The 19,478-nt window shown below is 37.3% G+C and overlaps 1 protein-coding gene across 13 annotated transcripts in view; it reads left to right on the top strand.

The window, feature by feature from the left end:
* The window catches only part of PIEZO2 (piezo type mechanosensitive ion channel component 2), a 273,894-nt gene that overhangs the window by 119,405 nt on the left and 135,011 nt on the right, over positions 1–19,478 (top strand). For all 13 annotated transcript variants that reach the window (XR_014942627.1, XM_085537509.1, XM_032442626.2 and 10 more), the window contains exon 4: positions 5,949–5,991. Coding sequence is in view for 12 of the 13 variants with exons in the window: in XM_085537509.1 (XP_085393635.1) it covers positions 5,949–5,991 (43 nt within the window). In the remaining variant the exon portion in view is untranslated. The remainder of the gene's footprint in view (positions 1–5,948; positions 5,992–19,478) is intronic.

Here is a 19,478-nt window from a genome sequence, read left to right as displayed (position 1 = left end):
ATAGGCTCGTTCTCAAAATGAAATACTCTGTCCTTTTTGCCTTCAAGAACTGACTCCCTGGGTTGCATGGGAAGTATGGTGACATGAAGCATCCAAGAGTCCCCCACGTTGGGTCAGGCCAGGAAAATAGTTTCTCCTGTCCCTTCCTTCTCATAGTTGACTGTGACTAGAAGGTTCTTCTGGGAGCATACTCAGACTGGAAGTGGTGGTGTAAGCCCCATCTGCATTAGTGAGCTCTGTATGGTAGGAATGGAGCACTTTGTGCTCCCTGCCTGCCATGCCATATGTGTTTTAAGTGGGGTTTATGGCAGATTAGCTCTGGTCTGGTCATGCCGACTGAATTCCTGTTAAATGTTGAAAAACAACGGTTGTGTCCTTGGGGAGTGGTTTAATTTCATGTGAAAGGAATCCTGTCACGCAAACCAGAGCATGCAAAGTGGAGATGGCCAGGAGATTTGCTCAAGAAATGCTTTTCTGATCTCAATTAAAACACTAGCATAGGCACAGCAGAGTAGTAACATGCCATATTAAAAGACGTCACCTTAAAGGAATGTCATGTTATTAACCCAGATTATATACTGTGATTAATACCAGAGTGAGGAGTGCAGGATGCAGCCTAGGTAGTTCCATTCAAAGGAAGAGGAAGTGCATGAGAGATTTGTTTTGTAAAATAGAGAGATAATTGCTAACTGTTAAGGCAGCATTGTCTGATACCACTTCAAGTTGTATCATTTTTGTAAGAGGTGCAGTGCATGTAACATCTAGCAACTGGATAGTTAATGGACAGATAAGTGTTCATTATCTCTATGGTACAGCGGAGAAACTAAGAAGTTTCTTCCCACACGCGTTTCTGTATTCAATTCCTCTGGTCTGTTTTGTAAAAGCAGAGTTTTTATATTGATTAAAAACAACAACTGGATATTTGGGAAGATATAATCTAAAATATTTCTGAGAGGAGACAGCAGTTTGCCAATTGGAGCAAGCAATTGTAAATTTGATTAATAGTACATGAAGTTGGTGAAAAGTGTATGTTCCAAACATGCCAGCTTTTATCAGCTGCAGTGATGTGTTTTTCAGCTAGTTAGCAGTACAGGTCTGTAAGTAATAAAGTGATGAAGAAGATGATACAGCAGAGCAGCACTGCCTGGAAAAGAAATTGAGGAACTTCAAATGGTTTATGTGGTACAAGTGTCTCTAGCAAAAGAAAGTGCTGTCAGGACAAACCAGTTTGCTCTTCCAGTTCGTTGAGACGTTTTAGGTGTGGATTCAGATATTGTGTTCCTGACTAGTCTAACTGGCCTGTCCTTTGTACCCCGGTGGGGCAGTGGTAGGAATGCTGCCTTGCAACACTGGGGCCTGGGGTTCAAATCCCCCCTGTGGCACAAGTGGTAGAAGTGCCGCTCTGCTACACAGGAGGCTTGAATCCTAGGGGTTGGACTCAATGATCTCTAAGGTCCCTTCCAACCCACACCAGACTATTATCATATTATTATCCTATTATGTATGCTGTTCTCTGCTAAGGTGTTTGAGAAAGAGTTGAGCGTGAAATCTACAGCAGAAAGGTTGTTCCTTTCTGTTTCTGGAGTATTCTGTATCACTGTTTTGTATCTCTTGGATATGCAAACTGTTTTTTTGTTTGTTTCTGATTTGGAGACTAAATGTCCCAGTAAGTATCCCAGGCTTTACATCAAAATTCTGAAATTGGTAGGATTATTCTAAACTGTACGAAGTCAATTCTCTGAAACTCTTCCTTTACAATGTGAGAAAAAAGACCAATGCAGTTACTGCTCCAAGAACACCTACCTGTTTCTAAAATATCATAGTAGGGTTACATAGGTCCAATCCACACATACCTCATGAACTTAGTGTGACTGTGCTATGTCTGGTACCTTGGTGGGTTCTTCAGAGAGCCTGTGTGATTCTGATTCTTGCTCTATGGACAGGCTCCTAGAAACCTATGCTGTTCTTTGTTTCACCTTTGAGTTAATGTAATTTACAGATATTTTGTCCATTTATTCCAGTCATTGTTGGTCTTTGTACTACTCTGATTTCTTGAATTCTGTCAGGCTCACTTAATGCTTATTGAAAAATGTCATTTTTTTTTAATTTAATTTTAATTTTTTATTTTATTTTTTTATTTCAATTAGGTTGTATAGTTCGTATGTCAGATCATAGTGAGAAAAAAATGCAGAAATTGCCATCGTTTTTGTTTGTAGTCTACTACTCTGGAGAAGTTAGAAGGTAGTGGGGCTGCAGCTAATCATTGCATGCAGTCAGACCTGTAGAAACTTTAATCATATATCTGCCTGAGGATGAAATACGAAGCATGCCAGCTTTATCCAGGAGCAGCTACAGACCTCTACTGAGCAGGCACATACAGAATGAGTTGGCTCTGAGAGAACAGTTGTGCTGCCTCCATCAGTATCTGAAAATCACTTAGCTACTATATTACACTATGCTGTTGGTAAGCCTATTATTGTGCTTTGTAAGCCACTTCATGTAAGTCATGAAGAACTTGCAAAAGCAAGTAGCCTAGCAGTGGATGATGAGTCCTCTCATTTGATTAATAAGGTAGTTGTAATCAAATCAAACACACAAACTGCTATGTACATGAAAGTCTATGTGTAAAAGAAAGCAACTTTCCATTTCGCAAGATACCTTTCATTTTACCTTATTAAATCTCATATTCTTATGTGCTCATTCTAGAACTTCATAGAGATCATATGTGAGCATGATGTGCATTTTACTGTTGTTCATATTATATGTGAACAGTAATTCATGAAGTACATTATACTTCATCTTTTTGAAGAGTTTTAAAGCTAGTTCTGTTAATGTGAAACAGAATCTTTGGAACAGATGGGAATGGTCAGGCACTCGGGAGCAAATATTTGGAACAAAAGCTTAATTACATGGATACCAAATTAAGATATTCTTATAAACAGATCTGGTATTTTTGTCATGGTGGTAAAAAACAGACAGCAAAGAGAAGCCAAATTAGCTTAGCAACCAAAGTGTAGCAGTGGTCTGATGCAGAAAGTTGACAGGTGAATGTTTTCCACGTTCCCAGCAGAGAAAGACTGAACTGAACAGCCAAAATCCTATTGATTTCTTTGGGAGCAGGATCAAGTCTTTAATTCGTGAAAAACTCCTGTTTTGATTTTAATGAGAGTTACGTGACTTAAATCTTGTTTAATGTTTTGGAAGCACTGGGAAAGGTTTAAATCAAATAATAAGTTTTCTAGACTTTTAATAGCGTTATTCTTCTTAGTGCTGCTGTTACCTCAGGGTATTTACTTTTGGCTGTTAGTGCAATATAGAAGTTGATACTACTGAGAATGAAACTGGCAAATCTTAAAACAGAATGTTTAGATCATAAACATTTTAAAATAGGACTCCATAAAAAAGATGTATATTTTTTTAATATGAAATGTTAGTTGTGTTCTTGGCAGGCTTTGCCTTGGAGGAGCCACATGCAATTCAAAGAGCGGTCTGCTAACCAGCTGCAGCCAAAAGATGATTTCAAACCAGTGGAGACCCAATTCCCCTTTTCTCTTTTGCTTTTTTTTCCTTTTTTTTCTTTCTCTCTCAACTGTGGGACGCTCTATATATCATGCAACTGAAGTGTAGCCAGCCATTGAGTGAAAAATTCATATAACTAGTATACAAAACAGTGGAAAGAATAGAAACACTGACTGAAGCTGCCAATATTAGTCTGTGCTTTAAGAAATACTGTTGAAACTTCTTTTCTTCAACAGTCTTCAAATCTTCAGACTTCAAAACCTGTTGAACTGTTGATTGAACAGCCAGCAGAAGCACACAAACTACATGCAGAATTGCTCACATCTGCTTTGTGCTTATGGGTGGAGTGAGTGGCACAGTCAGCTTCTTAGCAGTGATGTGCTCCATAACACCAGATATACTCCAGAATATGCAGGAGGTGGTGGGTTTGGGGAATAATCTGTAAAAGAACATGTTAATGGAGCAGATCTTAATGTATCCCAATGAAATGTTGATAGTTTATTGTACTATATGATTTTTTTGTGTGTGTGTTCATATTTTGAATTGAATGCATGGTTTGCTTCTGCTTCTTTGATTTTGAAGGTGTGTTTAGAGGGCTTCTTTGCAAAAAATCTGTGCAGAGTGTTGGAGAAAAGTGACTTCAGTGGTTGTGCAGGCTGAAGTCTTGCCTCACCTCACTCAAATATAACTGTCACAGTAGAAACTCCTGGTAGACCTCCCTTCACCTCAGTTTGGAAGCCTTTTATCTCTGTGTACTCTGCTGAGTATGGGCCTGCCTGAAATCCCTGTCTGCTTTGGACTGAATGGGGTCAAAAACTAAGTGTTTTTACATTAATCACTGGCTATAGTCATGGTTCTGAACAGAAAAGATCTATTGCCCTGAAATTTTCATTAGAACAGGTTGTTGTTTTTTAGGGTCTTTCTAAATTTTCAAGTTATATTAGCTTCAGTTTTTACTTGCACAGATTGTGATTTACAGGGACAAATGCTACATAAAATTGTACAGAATAATGTATTATTTCTTTAAATAAGTTCTAAGTTTTCCTAGAAGTTGAGTCTTTGGATTCTAGATCTGCAGTGTCGTGAATTCAAGGACTATCTACTAGGTCCTGTGCAAATATTTAACATGTTGCTGATTTGATAAATATCACACTACAAACATTGATTTCTGAGCTGATGCCTTTAACTGAATGCAAATACAGTGGTGATATGAGAAACATCTACAGAGTTGGGTTTTTTTTTGTTATTGATAATATTAATGTCTTATTTTTCCTGTACTAATCTGTGGATTTGTTACAGTCTTTGTATGGGCACTCACTGCACAATGTGCATTTCATGCTGAAATTCTGTACATTTAAAGTTGCTTCCTTCACATCTTTCCTCTCTCAGTTCACTTGGAGCAACATAGCTGCTTGTCTTGGACTTTCTCTGGTGCTACTAGATATCAGCCCTAGAGAATCTGCTTGTTCCTAATATTTGTTTCTCTTCTTAGTTCTCCAGTTTCAGTTTAAGTACGATGAAGCATTCAAACAGAACTGTAGTTGCTTTCATTGCATACAGGCCTGTTACATTTCCCACAGGAGTGAGAAAAAGCAGCAAGCAATCTATGACCCTGTTTCATGTCCCTCTATGTATTTCCCTTGCAGACCTGTACATCTTGAGATATTTATGCTCTTTGTAGCTCGTGTGTATAATGATGCTGACAAAAAGCAAAAAACTAGCATAAGTCAAAAACTGATCTCCTACTGGTTATGGCTAAGGCAGGGGAGCATTTTTGAGAAAGCCTGGGTAAAGGTTTGTTTAGTGCACAAGAACTACTGAAGAAAATCCCTTAATGGATCCATCCAGTTGAATAGTTTTCAGGGCGGCGTTCTTGATCATTTTGAGAAAGAGTGAGTGAGTCCACTGCAGTCATTTTTATGACTGTGGAGGGTTAAACAATAAAGCAGAAATACATCTTCATGCTTTTGCTGAAAAAATAAAAGGGCCGGGTTTCAGAAGGAGCTGTAAAGCTTTCAGCAAGAGTCGGGCGAATGCTGCAGTAAAATGAAAAGCTGAAATGTGAAGAGTGCGTGATGTGAGATGCCAGCTCAGGGCTTTCAGGAGTCGTGCACAGATCCCACTGCTCTGAGGAGAGGAGACCACCCCTGGAATTGCAGTGAACTGTAGCAGTCATGGGCTGCTTTGTGGTGTGAAGGAGTTATATAGGCTGACACCCCCCCTCCATAGTTATGTCATCTGGTGGTAGCCTCTCTTAACACTTCTTCACCTTGGGGAAAACAGATGTTATTTACAAGTACTGCTGTTGGGGTGAAAAAATCACCTGGCTATATGTTTTTCAGCTTCACAGTGGAAACAGGAGAGTAAGAGACTTTGTCCAGTAAAGGCTCTTTACTGAGGGTGTTTGTTTTTTTCTCCTCTTTGTATAGGTTCCACATGGGAGAAAACATTACGACAGATTGGTTTTGAAAGGTAAGCCTTACATTTGTTTCATTAACAGTGCAAAAGTAAAGGGAGTAAAAGTGCATGGGTTAGTTTACAGAATTATTTATTTTAGCTGGTCAGATGTATCTGTGACCTCAAAATTAGAGAGGAAGTTATGCAGTCTCATGCACATATATGTTCAGCTTCTTGTTTTATGTCTTCTTCTGTTTCTTCAGTCTACAGGCTGAAGCAGTTTATTCACCGTATTAACTTGGCTCACTATGTTTTTTCTGCTGGCAACTATATAGCATGTTAGTATTAAAAAAGGTGAGGTGACACACTGTTTGGGCAGAAGTCTTACTTATGAATGAAAATATTGCTCTCACTCGTATTATTTTTTCCATGAAACTTCTTAGCTGTGACATATTACTTGACAAAAGTAAATGAAGTTGAAAGAGGACCAAAGCTGGCAGAGAACTATTTAGCATCAGAGGAAAATTCAGAATTCAGCATTCCTCAGGTGCAAGAACTTCTTATAGCCAAACTTAACCACAAGGTCATCATACCAGAAACATATGTCTCTCTTGGAACTTAAACTAGGCCAAGCCCAGTAAAGACTAATCTGGTGTTGAGGCTGAAATGCTCCATCTCTTATTTATTCTTCTACAAAAAGTAAGCAGAAAAGTCTACTCCCGCTCTGATAACATTTTGCTGTTTTTCCTTAATGGAGTAGTTTGCAGTATATCAATATGTTTGGATCACTGTTGACTGGACAAGAAGGAATTTCTCTTCTTCTTATTGAAAGTGTTTGTACTGTTCGTACTGCCTGGGGCATCTCAGAAAAACCCACAGAAAATTCAAGCTTTTTAGTCAATAGATATATTGACCATATGAAACAGAAAATAACTACTTTCTTGCTTACTTTCTCACAAGGAGAAGGCAAGCTGCTTTTTTTCCCTGACTTTTTGTTACAATAAAATATATTTATTGTTAAAAGCAAGACCAATGCTTAAGTATTTTATCTCCTACCTGTAATTCAGAATATCAAATCTCTATTCAACTTCGGCACAACATCAGGGGAAGGACTGAGGTTTGTAAGCATTTATGATTTGTGATGACGCAGTACCCAGTCACGTATCAGACAGAAATCCCTAAACGGTGATGTACTGGATGTTGTCTATTTAGAGTGTTTTTAAAAGAAGAACAAGTTTTAATATTAATGAATATTACAGACTATCTTTTACAAGGTTTAATATCTTTGAGGTTTTTGTTTTGTTTTTTAATAGATTGTGCTTTTGTTTCAAGTTACATCCAATTCAGTTTCTTGATGAGCATTTCATTAGGCAAGTTGTCATACATTTCAGAAGGGTTTAGTGGTAAATGATGATACTTTCATTGCCTTGTTCTTTTTTTTTTTTTTTTTTGTTCTTTTTTTTTTTATTAAGAATTAGCAGTTGCTACTGCTGTTAGTCAGGGTGGAAAAATTAAGAAGCTTTGAGGAAAGGCAGAATAAATGTATACTTTGGGTCTTAGGTTTGAAACTCCTAATGGAAAATAATCAAGTGATTTAAGCAGAATTTTAGAAGGAATTTTGTTTCTGGTATATTGGAAAGAAATTTCCAGCCTATGAGGTGTTTCAAACAACAAGGAGTATCCATAATACCTGTACATGCATAATGTAGATACCACATGAAACATAGGGAAATCTTAATAGACTGCGTTACAGGTGATAAGCTCAAAGGAGTCAAATATTTAGAAAAGGTTACTGTGCAGATTCCATTATATACATTCCAGTGTGAAAACTACTTTAAGCTGACAGTTCTGTACTCTGAGAGACAGCTTGGAATAAGTTTAACTGAAGCAACACATTAGCACAGATGGGGTGAAGATTTGAATGACTAAGGTAGATATAATCATAGAAGTAAAAGTGTTTTCATCTCAGCTTTATAGTTCTTTATAGCAGTGTTTGCTTAGTATCATATTATGCACGATTGCTTAAGATCAGTATTTCTCATGCTTAAAGAAATAGTTTCCAAAGTAAATGATGGGTTATGCCTTACTATATGTAATACTTGGATGCAGCACACTTAACTTAAGCAGAAATCCCAAATCTGCAGATCTCTCAATTGTGAGTGATTATTTGAGAATGTATCACGACATGTTTTCCTTAGTTTTATTCTCTTCACTGGGCATCCCCTTATAGCCAGAGGGAGTCAAGATAGTGAGCTGATCTTTGTTAGATCTGATCCTGTGCAGCTGTTCTCATACATTGTATAACAACACTAAAGAAAGAAGCAGCAGCAACACATTTTGCTGTTTAAAAACATATCCTCTGCTAGCTGTTGACTTAGGCCCACCTGAGTCAGCTGTGAAATATCCGTAGCATTTAAACGTGTTGTTTGAGCAAGGATATTGTTATTCCTGGAGGAAGTGAGAGTTTTAGATACACAAAAGGAAAGCCACTGAAAGTAATGTCTTTAGGAGGAATGTGTCTTGCTTAAAGGATGGAAAAATCATACGAAATCAGTTCTTCTAAACAAGCTGCTTTTGGATGAATTGATGAACAGAAAGAGATGTGGACACTTGGTTTACATTTCAGAAAGCTCATCTTATATAATATACAAGTAATGTCATCACTGCTTTGTGGTTATGCGATATTTATTCTGCAATAGTGGAGTGCTTACAGTGCTGTGGTCTTCATATCCTGAAAAACACAGAGACATCAAGAAACCTGACAGATAGGCTTTTATGGAAGCATTACTTGTGAGCTGAGTATGCTGCTTTTCAGTGCAAGAGAAATTAAAAACGCTGTAGCTTGAGTAAAGTAGCCTTATATCCAGGAAATGACTGGAGTTAAGAGCTTTGCAATTAAACTGAGTGTACTTGGGCTTGATAGATTTAAATGAAGGTCATTTTGCTATTGATTGTTTTTTGAGGCATTACAAATAAGCTGATTGTAACATACTGTAGTAGTCGTTGTAGTCATCACCTTTGTCCAACTCCATCTTGACAACAGTTCCTGCAGAATATTTTGGAAAAATTCAGAGAACTGCAAAAAAAAGTTACTTTGTATTTTACTGTCCTACAAGTAAAATACTTTAAAATGCTGGATGTGTTCATACTGGCATGTCATACAAAATGTCACCTTGCACTATGTGTTTAACAACTGAAGCTTGCTTGGATAAGGGAGAAGAAAGGCAAGCAGATTTGGGGATAAATAGAATGATTGTTTTGTTGTTGTTTGCTTTTGCCACATTCATTACTTGTCATCTAAACATGCACACCCAAATATTCATTAAAACGTCCAGAAATCTCCATTCTAATTTCTTCCAAATGGGACTAAAATTGTTTCGAAAGGCATTGTTCTTCTCACTGGCTTTTTCAGTCATAGGCTGGACCCAGTGGAAATGGCTCCTTCAGACTCCTTTGTGGTTAGTTCTGAGCAATTAGCAGCAACTGTGCTTGTTTCCTGGCTACTCTGACAATACAAAGGAGAACTTGATGCACAAAGCCTGTTAACATTTGGAAGCTGAGAGGCTGAGGCAAACTGTTGAGCTGGCCTTCCATAGCATAGCCCTTGCTCTCAGCTCGCAGCTGCTCTGGGACTTAAAGCACAGAGCTTGGAAAGGGACACAGCCAGTGCTGGGAAAATTGCCACTTCTGCACTGCTGAAAGTTAAAGCAAAAGAAAGTCTTTTTTTCCCCACTTAATTTAAACATCTCTAATTTGAGCTACCAGATGATGGGCCTTCACATCCTTGCCTAGTAGATCAATAGTGATTAGAGGAATGTCTTCTGATCTTATGTATTTGTTGAGCTAGAAGCATCTGATCATTGTAAAACTTTAAACAAACCTCTTAAAACTCACTGTGCCACAGGTCTTACAGACTTCCAGTCCCCCTCTTACACTCTTACAGGTGTAACTTCTAACACACATACAGACTACTCAGCTGCTAGCAGCCCAGCTATTAATCCCTGTTTGCATCTGTCTCTATGCCGTCTCTTGTGTGTAATGCTCTACATTAAAGTTCCACAAGACAGGCATAAAAATGATTTAATAACTGTTATTACTTATATGTACCAACTGTTTTAAAAAATGTATTTGAAGAACAACATCTGTGCTTATTACACTTCTGTCAGCATTTGATAAGTATGTTTTTCATAATATATAGCTACTTCAGTCCCAGAAAACTTTTAGTAAAATAAATTATCTTGCATTAAAAACTGTGTTTTCTGTATCATTGTGCAGGATTTGTTTGGCTGATAGCTTCAAACTGGGCCTTAAATAATTATTATTTTCATGAAATGCAAAAACTTCGTATTAATTTTAAATGAGATTCTTATATATGCAGAAGTTGCCTAGCTTGTTGTGATTTTAATACAACACCTGTAGTATTTGTTCAAAAGCAATATCTATTTAGAAAATGCAACATAGCATTTTAGATTCTGGATAAAGCTGTTTTGAGTGTGATCAACAGTGAAAGCTGCTCATATTAGTGAAGTGCTGTGTATTGTCTTCTGGCCTTATTATTCAGGTTTTTTATTCCTACTACTATTTTTGAAGAAGGAAATCACAGAATCATTGAGATTGGAAAAGACCTCTAAGATCATCTAGTCCAACTGTCCACCTACCACCACTATTGCCCCCTAAAGCGTGTCTTAAGTACCACATCTACTCATTTCTTGAACACCCCCAGAGACAACAACTCCACTACTTACCAGTGAGGGCAGCCCATTCCAGTCCCTGACTGTTCTTTCAGAGTTTTTTTCTAATGGTAGGTTGGAACTGGTAGTTTTTATATCTCAAAAACAAAACTAAAACAAACAAGCAAAAAGTTGCCATGACAAGACAGCAGATGTCCATTCCTAGGCCATCCAGGCATAAGAAGACTGCCTTTTGTTGTGTTATATTCCAGTTATTGTGTGCATTTCAGTACCTTCTTCAACTACTCTTGAATCATCAAGTGATAAGGACAACCTGCTTTGCTTTTGTTGGAAGCAAACTAAAAGCAACAGCCCCATATACTGCAGGTAAGGAGACAGAGAATTCCCAGCAGAAGCGAGGAGCAAGCTAGCTGTCGTCACTAAGAGATGCCCGTTTTTTTTTCCTATATGGGTTTCTGAATGTAGACGGATGTCTGCTTTTGCAGCTGCTTCACATATGCCCCTGCTTGATCTAGCCGAAAACACTGTGTATATCTTCTCTACCCCTTGCAGAGACTTAGAACTCAATTTCCTAAACCACTTGTGATGTGTGGTGAGCATGGAATCCAGACACATCAGAGATGCTTCCCAAGTGCCTCCTTCCAGGTCTAGGTTGCTAATTAGGAGCCTACTGGCAATCTGTTTTCCCTCCTTCCCCCATGCTTTGATTGCTTGTAACTTTCTGTGATATTTGATTGGTGCTTGGGCCGAATTTCTCTGGGTGACACGTAAACAGAAATAATACCACTGGATTCTATAAATATTTATTATGCCTGATTCTGGCTTTGAAAATCCAAATACCATATGGTTATCTATAGTGGCATTCCTCACTCTTCCCACACTCTGCAGTGATTTAGTAAAGGGAATAAATATATGTTTGAAATATGAAGTCTTATCCTGATAGCTCGCTTCATAATTTTGAGCACTTTCTTCACATACAGCTGAGTCCTACAGTCCTTTCTTGGGCACTGCTCCCATTGACATCATTTTGGGAACATTGCCTCAGCCAGGGGCTGTGAGAGACTGCAGAGCTTGATCCATGGGAAGTTATTTTGAAAGAAACAGTGCAGTCTGAACATTCACTGTGTTTTGCAAATGTCAGATGATTTGAGCTTGGGATGACAAGGAAAAATGGGTACAGTGGTACAATGTGGGGGACAGAGCACCTGAGCAAATACTTAACTTCTCTGTGCCCAGGTGTTTCTCCCAACTTCAGCTCTTGTGTTCTAAAGGCAGTAATTCCCCACCTTTCCTTCAGAGACTATAAGTAAAAGGGTCTTGTTTTGCTCGTGCTATGGTTTATTGCTTATAGCAGAATTATCTTCCAGGTCATATCTCAGTTTAGTCGTTTTTCTGTCTGGCTGTTATCTAACTGATAAATAGGGATCTGAGGAAATAATAATAAAAAAAAAAAAAAAAAAAAAAAAAAAGCATCAGAAGGATTTCAAATGATGACACTTCATAAAATGACAGAATGGCTTGGGTTGGAAGGGACTTGGAAGCCTGCCTAGTCCTAACCCCCCTCCCATGTGCAGGGCTGCCCCCCAGCAGCTCAGCTTCCCAGGGCCCCGTCCAACCTGGCCTTGAGCGCCTACAGGGATGAGGCTCCACAGCTTCTCTGGACAGCTGTGCCAGTGCCTACATTTCTTTAAAGGAACAAAGACCAGTGAGTGAGGCTTGCTTCCCATATGCACACAGTAGTCTCAAGGTAAAGTGAAGCACGGGCTCCCAAGTCCTTAGAAGACAGTGATAGTTGAGGTTGCTTTGCTTGCCCTCTTTTGTTATTTTGCAGTGTCCAGGACTGTGGAATTTGTGCATGTGTGTGTCAAAGCACTGATGTTGTTTATAATGTGGGAAATGGGGAAGAAATGTGTTTTCAGTTTCATCTGATATAGAATGCATGCCTAAGGTTCTCTTCTAAATTGAGTTTTCTGTGCTGCTCTGATGAAAAGTGAAACTTTTGAAAGAGAAATTTGGATTACAGAGAAAGCCAGAGTAAGAGCTGGATTATATTTTTGAAGAACAAAACTGTTGCTTAAAAAGTTACGAACAGTGGTGTTGTTTTATTTGTTGTTGTTTTTGTTTTGTAATACTGTGTCAGCTGAAATATTTTGTTAAGCATTACATATTTAAATTAAAAATAATTGTTTTTACTTCATGTCCTTGCAATGTCCATCCACTTCTCGTTCCAGTATTGCTGTACGCAGCAGCGCGTAGTTTGGTGCACTCAAATGTAAAACTACTGTGACTAAAGCTTTTTCAAATCATCTGCTAACAAACAATAGCTTGTATTTAACATACTGTAGTACTGTGTGAACTAACCTAACCCTTTTTCTCCTACTGAGAAGGAAATAATTTCAGGATACCCCCTGCCTTATACAGTGAGTATAAACTGAAACAAGATCAAGATGAACAAGCCCCCATTTTAGATTTATCCCACTTACCACTTGTTTATCACATCCTTAATAGCTGTGGCCTGTAAAGAATTTCTGCTTCTAACCCCAGACCTAGCATGTATCTGTAAAGCCTGGGGTTGTTACATGTTAGTGAGGTGCTCATCTGCACTAACGCTTTCTGGGTTAGGTGAGCAAGTATCCTGTTCTCCATGGCTAAATGCGCTGTTGAGACAACTCTTGAGGCACAATTTAGAAGGTGATAAATCTTCTGCTAGATACAGTTTATGTTTTGTTGTTTCCTCTAACAATTATTTTAAATCTTTTCAGCATAGTTTTTGAACGTCATCTAACTTTTAAACTTAAACTGACTTTTGACAAATGCCATTTGCATAGTTTTTCTGTAATGTTATATCTTACCTTTTGCAGAAGAAATACATTTCTTTTTAGCAATCGTGCCACAAAGTACTTTTAAGATATTTTTACTTATGTTCTTGAAGACCTCACGGTGCTCACCTGTGAGTTGGTAGAGAGATTCACCAAGTTAGTCTTTTTTGTCTAAGTTTTTCTGGAGATGGTCTCCATATGCCTGAAGCACTTAGACCAGTAATTACTTCCTCGCTTACTGGCTTTTCTCAAAGCTGTTCGTATTAAAACAAAAGAAATAAAACCACCTATCATAGAAGATATAAACATTCACTAAAATAACTTGATTTGTTTTGAGCAGATTTAAGAGATTTTCTAGTTCTTAATTCCCCATTTTTCTGTTTAAGCAATTATCGTAATGGTAACATAAATAATCTCTGCCTAAAATAATTATTGCAATCATGACTTTTCTCTAGAGTACATCACTGTAATATGCTAAGAAAGGTATTTCCTCTGCGTTGATTGCAGCTATTTTCACACCTTCTTTTTAAACAACACTAAAAGCAGCAGTGTGAATTCTCGAGGTGTCTGAACACACAGTCCTTAAGCAACCCTGTAGTCTTCAAGGGTATATCTCACAAAAGTAAACATCAGGAAACCAAAGCATAAACTGATTCTTAGCAACATAAAAAAGATGTATCTAGTAGGTTATTTCAATAATTTTAAACTGTCTAATTTATTGAGAATTTAGAGATTGAAAATGCGAGATGGACATCATTCCAGGTAGCCAAGAGGAAAATCATGTTGCTCGTTGTTCAAATAGAGCACTTCTATCGTCTGTTAATCCTCTGCATGGATATGCTAAAAGTCAAGAAGTCACTCACAGGAAGCATGACAGTTTTCTTTCCTTTCCAGCCTCTTGTGCACATACAAAAAACTCTGGTATGCAAACATCCTGGAGACAGTTATCTTGCAAATAAACCATCTTTTAATTCTGTGATACACCTGTGGTAAATCTCAGGTCTGACCATGAGTAGATGACAAGTGCATCAGCATTATTAATTACAGGATCCTTTGCAAATAGGCATCCTCATTTGTGAATAGACATTCTCGTTTGTCTGTCTGTCTATCTATTCATCTATCCATTTATTTCCTGCTTACTGATAGATCAAATATTTAAATCTATCTCCACGTGTTTGCCAGTGGTCTTCACTTCCCACTGGACACTCTACTTCATAGACGTTTGCGATGATGACAAGATTGCATTCAAATTTCAACCACTTTGTGGAGTTTGGCAATAAAGTTTTGAAGAGTTTCTCCTTTCCTTTTTTTCCTTTTCCTTTCCCTTTTTTCTCTTTTTTTATAAAGGAAGGAGTGAACAGGAAGGTGCTCTTGGACTGTGGGAACAGTAAAAATCAAACAATTTAACATTTAAAAGCATCAATATAACATCGCCCAAGTGCCTGAGTCCCTTTAGGAAATGAGTTTGTAACTCAATAATCCTTCCGGCTTTTCATTGTTCTATGTATGATCTTTGTTATAAGTGCTAGGAATGTTACGGAATCAACTACCTACTTCTAATTTTCCAAATGAAAGTATTAACTAAATCTACTTCTACTGCAGTATTTCAGAAGCCAAGTATCTACTATTCATTACCCTTGTTCATTTTCTTGACAAAAATAACAATCCACTTTTTTGAACGTAGACTTCCCTTAGTCTTATGCTTCCTAATATGTCTGTTCCTAATAAATTAACAATTTTACTTTATTTATTGTTCTTATTGTCATGCTCACATAAAAATATAAATAGGAAATTCTACTGGAGCAAAGTCCATGTAAAATGTTTTCTCTTGAGCTGTGCTGTAGCTAAGCATCATAGAAACTTCATAGTTGTTGCTTTTTCCTAAAACACATCATGGAGCACTGACCTTTGTGTTGTGGCTTTTGTATCTGTTATGTCTTTTATTTTCTAAGAAAGAGTCAACTTTGAAATATGCCCCATTTGGAAAAGCCCTTCAAGCAGATCTTGAAGCATCTATGTATCAGCTTGCGTAAAGGTAATTTCTACACATTGTAGTGTTTATCTAACAGTAGACCAAATCTCTATTTAGAAGCCACGCCAAATTCTTCTATAAGGTTACTTTCCAATGCATCCAACCCTGTGGGTAGCTTTTGGGAAACAGGATTATTTAATACCCCATGAAAAAGTGGGGATTAATCCATGCTTAATCCATGCTTCCAGTCTTAAAGGTAGATCACCTGAGAAATTTGGATCAAAATGCAAATTCAAATTTTTCACCTTAGGACTATCTCTTATTATACTCCCTTTGTAATACTGCATGTTTTATTCAGAACAGAACTTGGGCAAGTAAATCAGTTTAGGAATGGGAAGTACTGAGTTTAGCATGGCGCTGTAAATCTGTAATTTTGGGGCCAATTAAGATTTCAGTTTCCAGATGGAATGTCTATATCCATAATTTTGAAAACCTAGCCACTTCTTTGTAACTCTGTTTGAAAAACATGAATATTTTTTATTTTCTAATATACTTTTTTTTTTTTGGTGGTGGTGGTTTTTTGTGGTTTTTTGTTGTTGTTGTTGTTGTTTTGTTTTTTGTTTGGTTTTTTTTTTGCCTGTAAGAAGGTGTATGGTATTAGATAAACTTAGATGAATGTACCAGAGAATTGTATGTTTCAGTATATTTTCAGTAAGAAATTATATATGGTCTTTCTTTTCCACGCTGTATCATTTTGTTTTTCTGAGATAATCTTTTTCGTATTTTTTCCTTCTATTGCCAAATTTAAAATAAAAAATACAGACAAAAGAATCAGATGGCAAAAACAGGATGGAATAAGATGGGAGTAGAATAGAACAGAAGTAGATTTAGTTCAGTTGGAAGGGACCTTTGAAGATCATCTGTTCTAACAGACTATGCATTTCAGGGCTAATCATAAGTTAAAGCCTCTTATTAAAGGTATTATGCAGATGTGTCTTGAGTAAAGACAGACATGGGGGCATCAACCGCCTCACTAGAAATATTCACATATAACATTGAAGTGAAAGGATTTTGAAATCACGGTGTTTGTTTTTTTTCTCCTGGCTTCTAACCTTTAAGAGTGAACTTGCCACACCTTTCATCCTTGTAGCAATGAGGGCTGAAAATGGATATGTATATTCTTTGTGAGGGAAAGCTGGTGAATCTCACATTTGGCTTCACAATGTGGGAAAAAAAAAAATAAAAAAAAAAATAAATAGGATGCACAGTAATGTTTAAGCTGTGAAAGACCCTTTTCCAACACTAATCATGCAACTGCTTCTCAGTCTTAATGTGGAAATAGTTTTTAACTTCCACTCTCATATACTAGAGTGATATCTGTGCTCTGAGAATGAGACAAGAAACTACTAGATACCTAATTCATTAAATTGCATGTAATCAAGCTTCCATTGTAGAAATGGCAGTACAGTTTTAATATTTGCTCCATATTGCTGCAAACCACAGTGTAATCTATCTTCTTCTCCATCTGTCATCTCTTCTTCCCTCCCCTCCCATTCTCACTGTAGAGACATGGAATTTCTTTTTTCTGCTTCAGCATGTGAAAGCTACTTTGGTTTCATTTTATTTATTTGCTGTCATCTTGCAGCTTGAACGTATGTATGTTTGCCATCAGACTGCATCTCCCTGCTGTGTGATGACATTGGCAAGTGACTGCACTACCAAAAGATTCATTGCTATAGCAGATGCAGTTCTGAACTAACAATTAAATCGGCTGTTACTCTTAAATTGAAAATTTTAAGTCAGTCAAGAGTCAGTCAGTGGATAGAGCATCTGAATGCAAAAAACAGGGATAAGAGGTCATGCAGTGATACAAAAAGCCTGGTATAATTCAAAGGCAAAAGAATGGATTTTTTGATTCTGTAATAGAATTTTTTCACATTCATTCAACAGTTGTCTTCTAGCTGATAACATTTGAGTAAAATACTGATTAGCTGTGTATCTCAAGCATGTTCATCATGATATATTAATTGTGAGAGCCTCACCGTATTCTAGTTCTAAAAAAAACATTTGAAGTGTAATTAGACAGGATCTTTCCTGTTTCTTTAGAGCTCTGTAAATACTCAGAATGATTCAAAAACTCAGAGAAATACAGTAGATATGAAAAGAAGAAATGCACAGAAAATTTTAGTAGGCTTAGTCTCTACTGAAAAACAAGATTGTTATAAAGAGTTCTGGGCAAATAGTGACGTAATGTGAAAGTGTAGTAGTGTAAATTAGTGAATAATTAAACACACACACACACACACACACACAAAAAAAAAAAAAAAAAAAAAAAGAAGAAAGGGTGAGATTTCTTTTTCACAGTGTTTGTGACATGACTAAATGTTCTGTGCTGACTCTTCCAGGCAGCCAATAAATATTCTTTTCCATATGCACATGATGAGAAAAATGGAGCAGAGGTTAACACCCCCAGTTCACCAGGGACTCATGTAGCCTCTGCACACTGTCAGAATGCAAAGGAATATATACAGTTATTGTGAAATATGGAATTATGTCAACACTGAGAAGCCAAGATTTCCCTTCATGGGCTATCATCTAAAGGAAAAGACATGGGAGGATAGAATAGGGTGCATGGTTTGATGCTCACATCTGCTCCAGTTCAGTGCAGCTACAAATCAGGCTGCTTTGCCCTCATGTTTCTTTTCTAATCTTGACCAATAATTTATAACTGGTATAAGCTGATGATCTGGCTCTCTCTTTCCACAGCAAAATGAGTGAATCAGGAACTGTATCATCCTACTTTTTACTGTCCAAGAGATGACAAACATCTGAAAGACAAAGATCTCTATTAATTTTTAATGCTGTCTCTGAAACATCCACCTAATCCATCTGTTCTCTTTATTTCTGGTATGTCTTTAGTGATGGAACACAAAGTGTTCTGAAGCCCTGCCTCAGTTCTGTGTCACTTTTGACATCAGTCCCAAGCTTTATGACATGTTTCCTACAATGGGAAACAGATTCAGAGACTGATGCTATAAGGTGAAATTACTTAATTGATTCACTTACTCTACATGCTGATCTCAATGACTTAAAATCAAGAGTGAATAAATTGTACAGTACGCAGCAGAATAACAAAGCCTGTGGATTCCCGTGGATTTGTCTTTCTGGATCTTTTGTGTTATCACATAACACATTCACTTGCACACCTTATGTCAAGTTGTAAACCTTGTTCTTTCTGAAACAAATGGAGCTAAACATTCCTAAAATAATCCATATGAGCTGAGATGCAGCTTTGTTTGTTGCAAGCAGTATCAAGATTTTTTACCTTTCCCCAGGTCTGTACTCTGGCTCAGAGACTCAGACCTTGGGAAGGAGTTCTGCATCAGAAGTAAAACATATGCTGCCTCATCCCTTTTGAACTCCTTCCTCATTATTGACCAAACCTTCTATCCCACCTATTCCTTCAGTCCTGTTTCCTCTATGGGACTTGCTCTGATAATGTTGATTAGGGGCACTTTTTGCACCATTCACACTCTTCTTACTGGGAGCACTTCAAATTCTAAGCAGGTTTTTCACAGCATGACCTTCAATTTTGTGTATGTCTGCAATATGCTGATTGCAACCTGTTTAACAGAGAATGTTAATATACTAACCTTGTGAGGAGTGTTAAGGAAAAGAAAAAAAAAAAAAAAGAAACTCTTAATAATGGTCATAGATGCACCTCAGATAAAAACAAACAGAAAGAGCAAAATAAGGAATTGTAAGATATGGAAATGTAAATAAAACAAGTAATTTTAATTTTTGGTAGAAACTGCAACACGCATTCAGTCAGCAACTCAGTGAGGTTAAAGGCGAATTAAAGTTGAGCAGGAATATTTTTAATAATGTGATGAGAAAATCTATTTCTCTGTTTCTAACTAAAAGCTATGGTACTACTGAAAAGTGGATATTTATTGCTTAATAAAAATTCTAAGAATGTGCTATGATGCTCTGGATACTTTGCCCTAAGAGTAACCTGATTCATGTAATGCAGGTACCACAAACTAAAACAAGAAGCAACAAGTCTACAAGCATCATGGA

Source organism: Coturnix japonica, chromosome 2 (genome assembly GCF_054131305.1).
Source record: "Coturnix japonica strain WE chromosome 2, WE-NBRP24, whole genome shotgun sequence".
Taxonomy (NCBI): Eukaryota; Metazoa; Chordata; class Aves; order Galliformes; family Phasianidae; genus Coturnix; species Coturnix japonica.
This window is presented reverse-complemented; position numbering and strand designations above follow the sequence as displayed.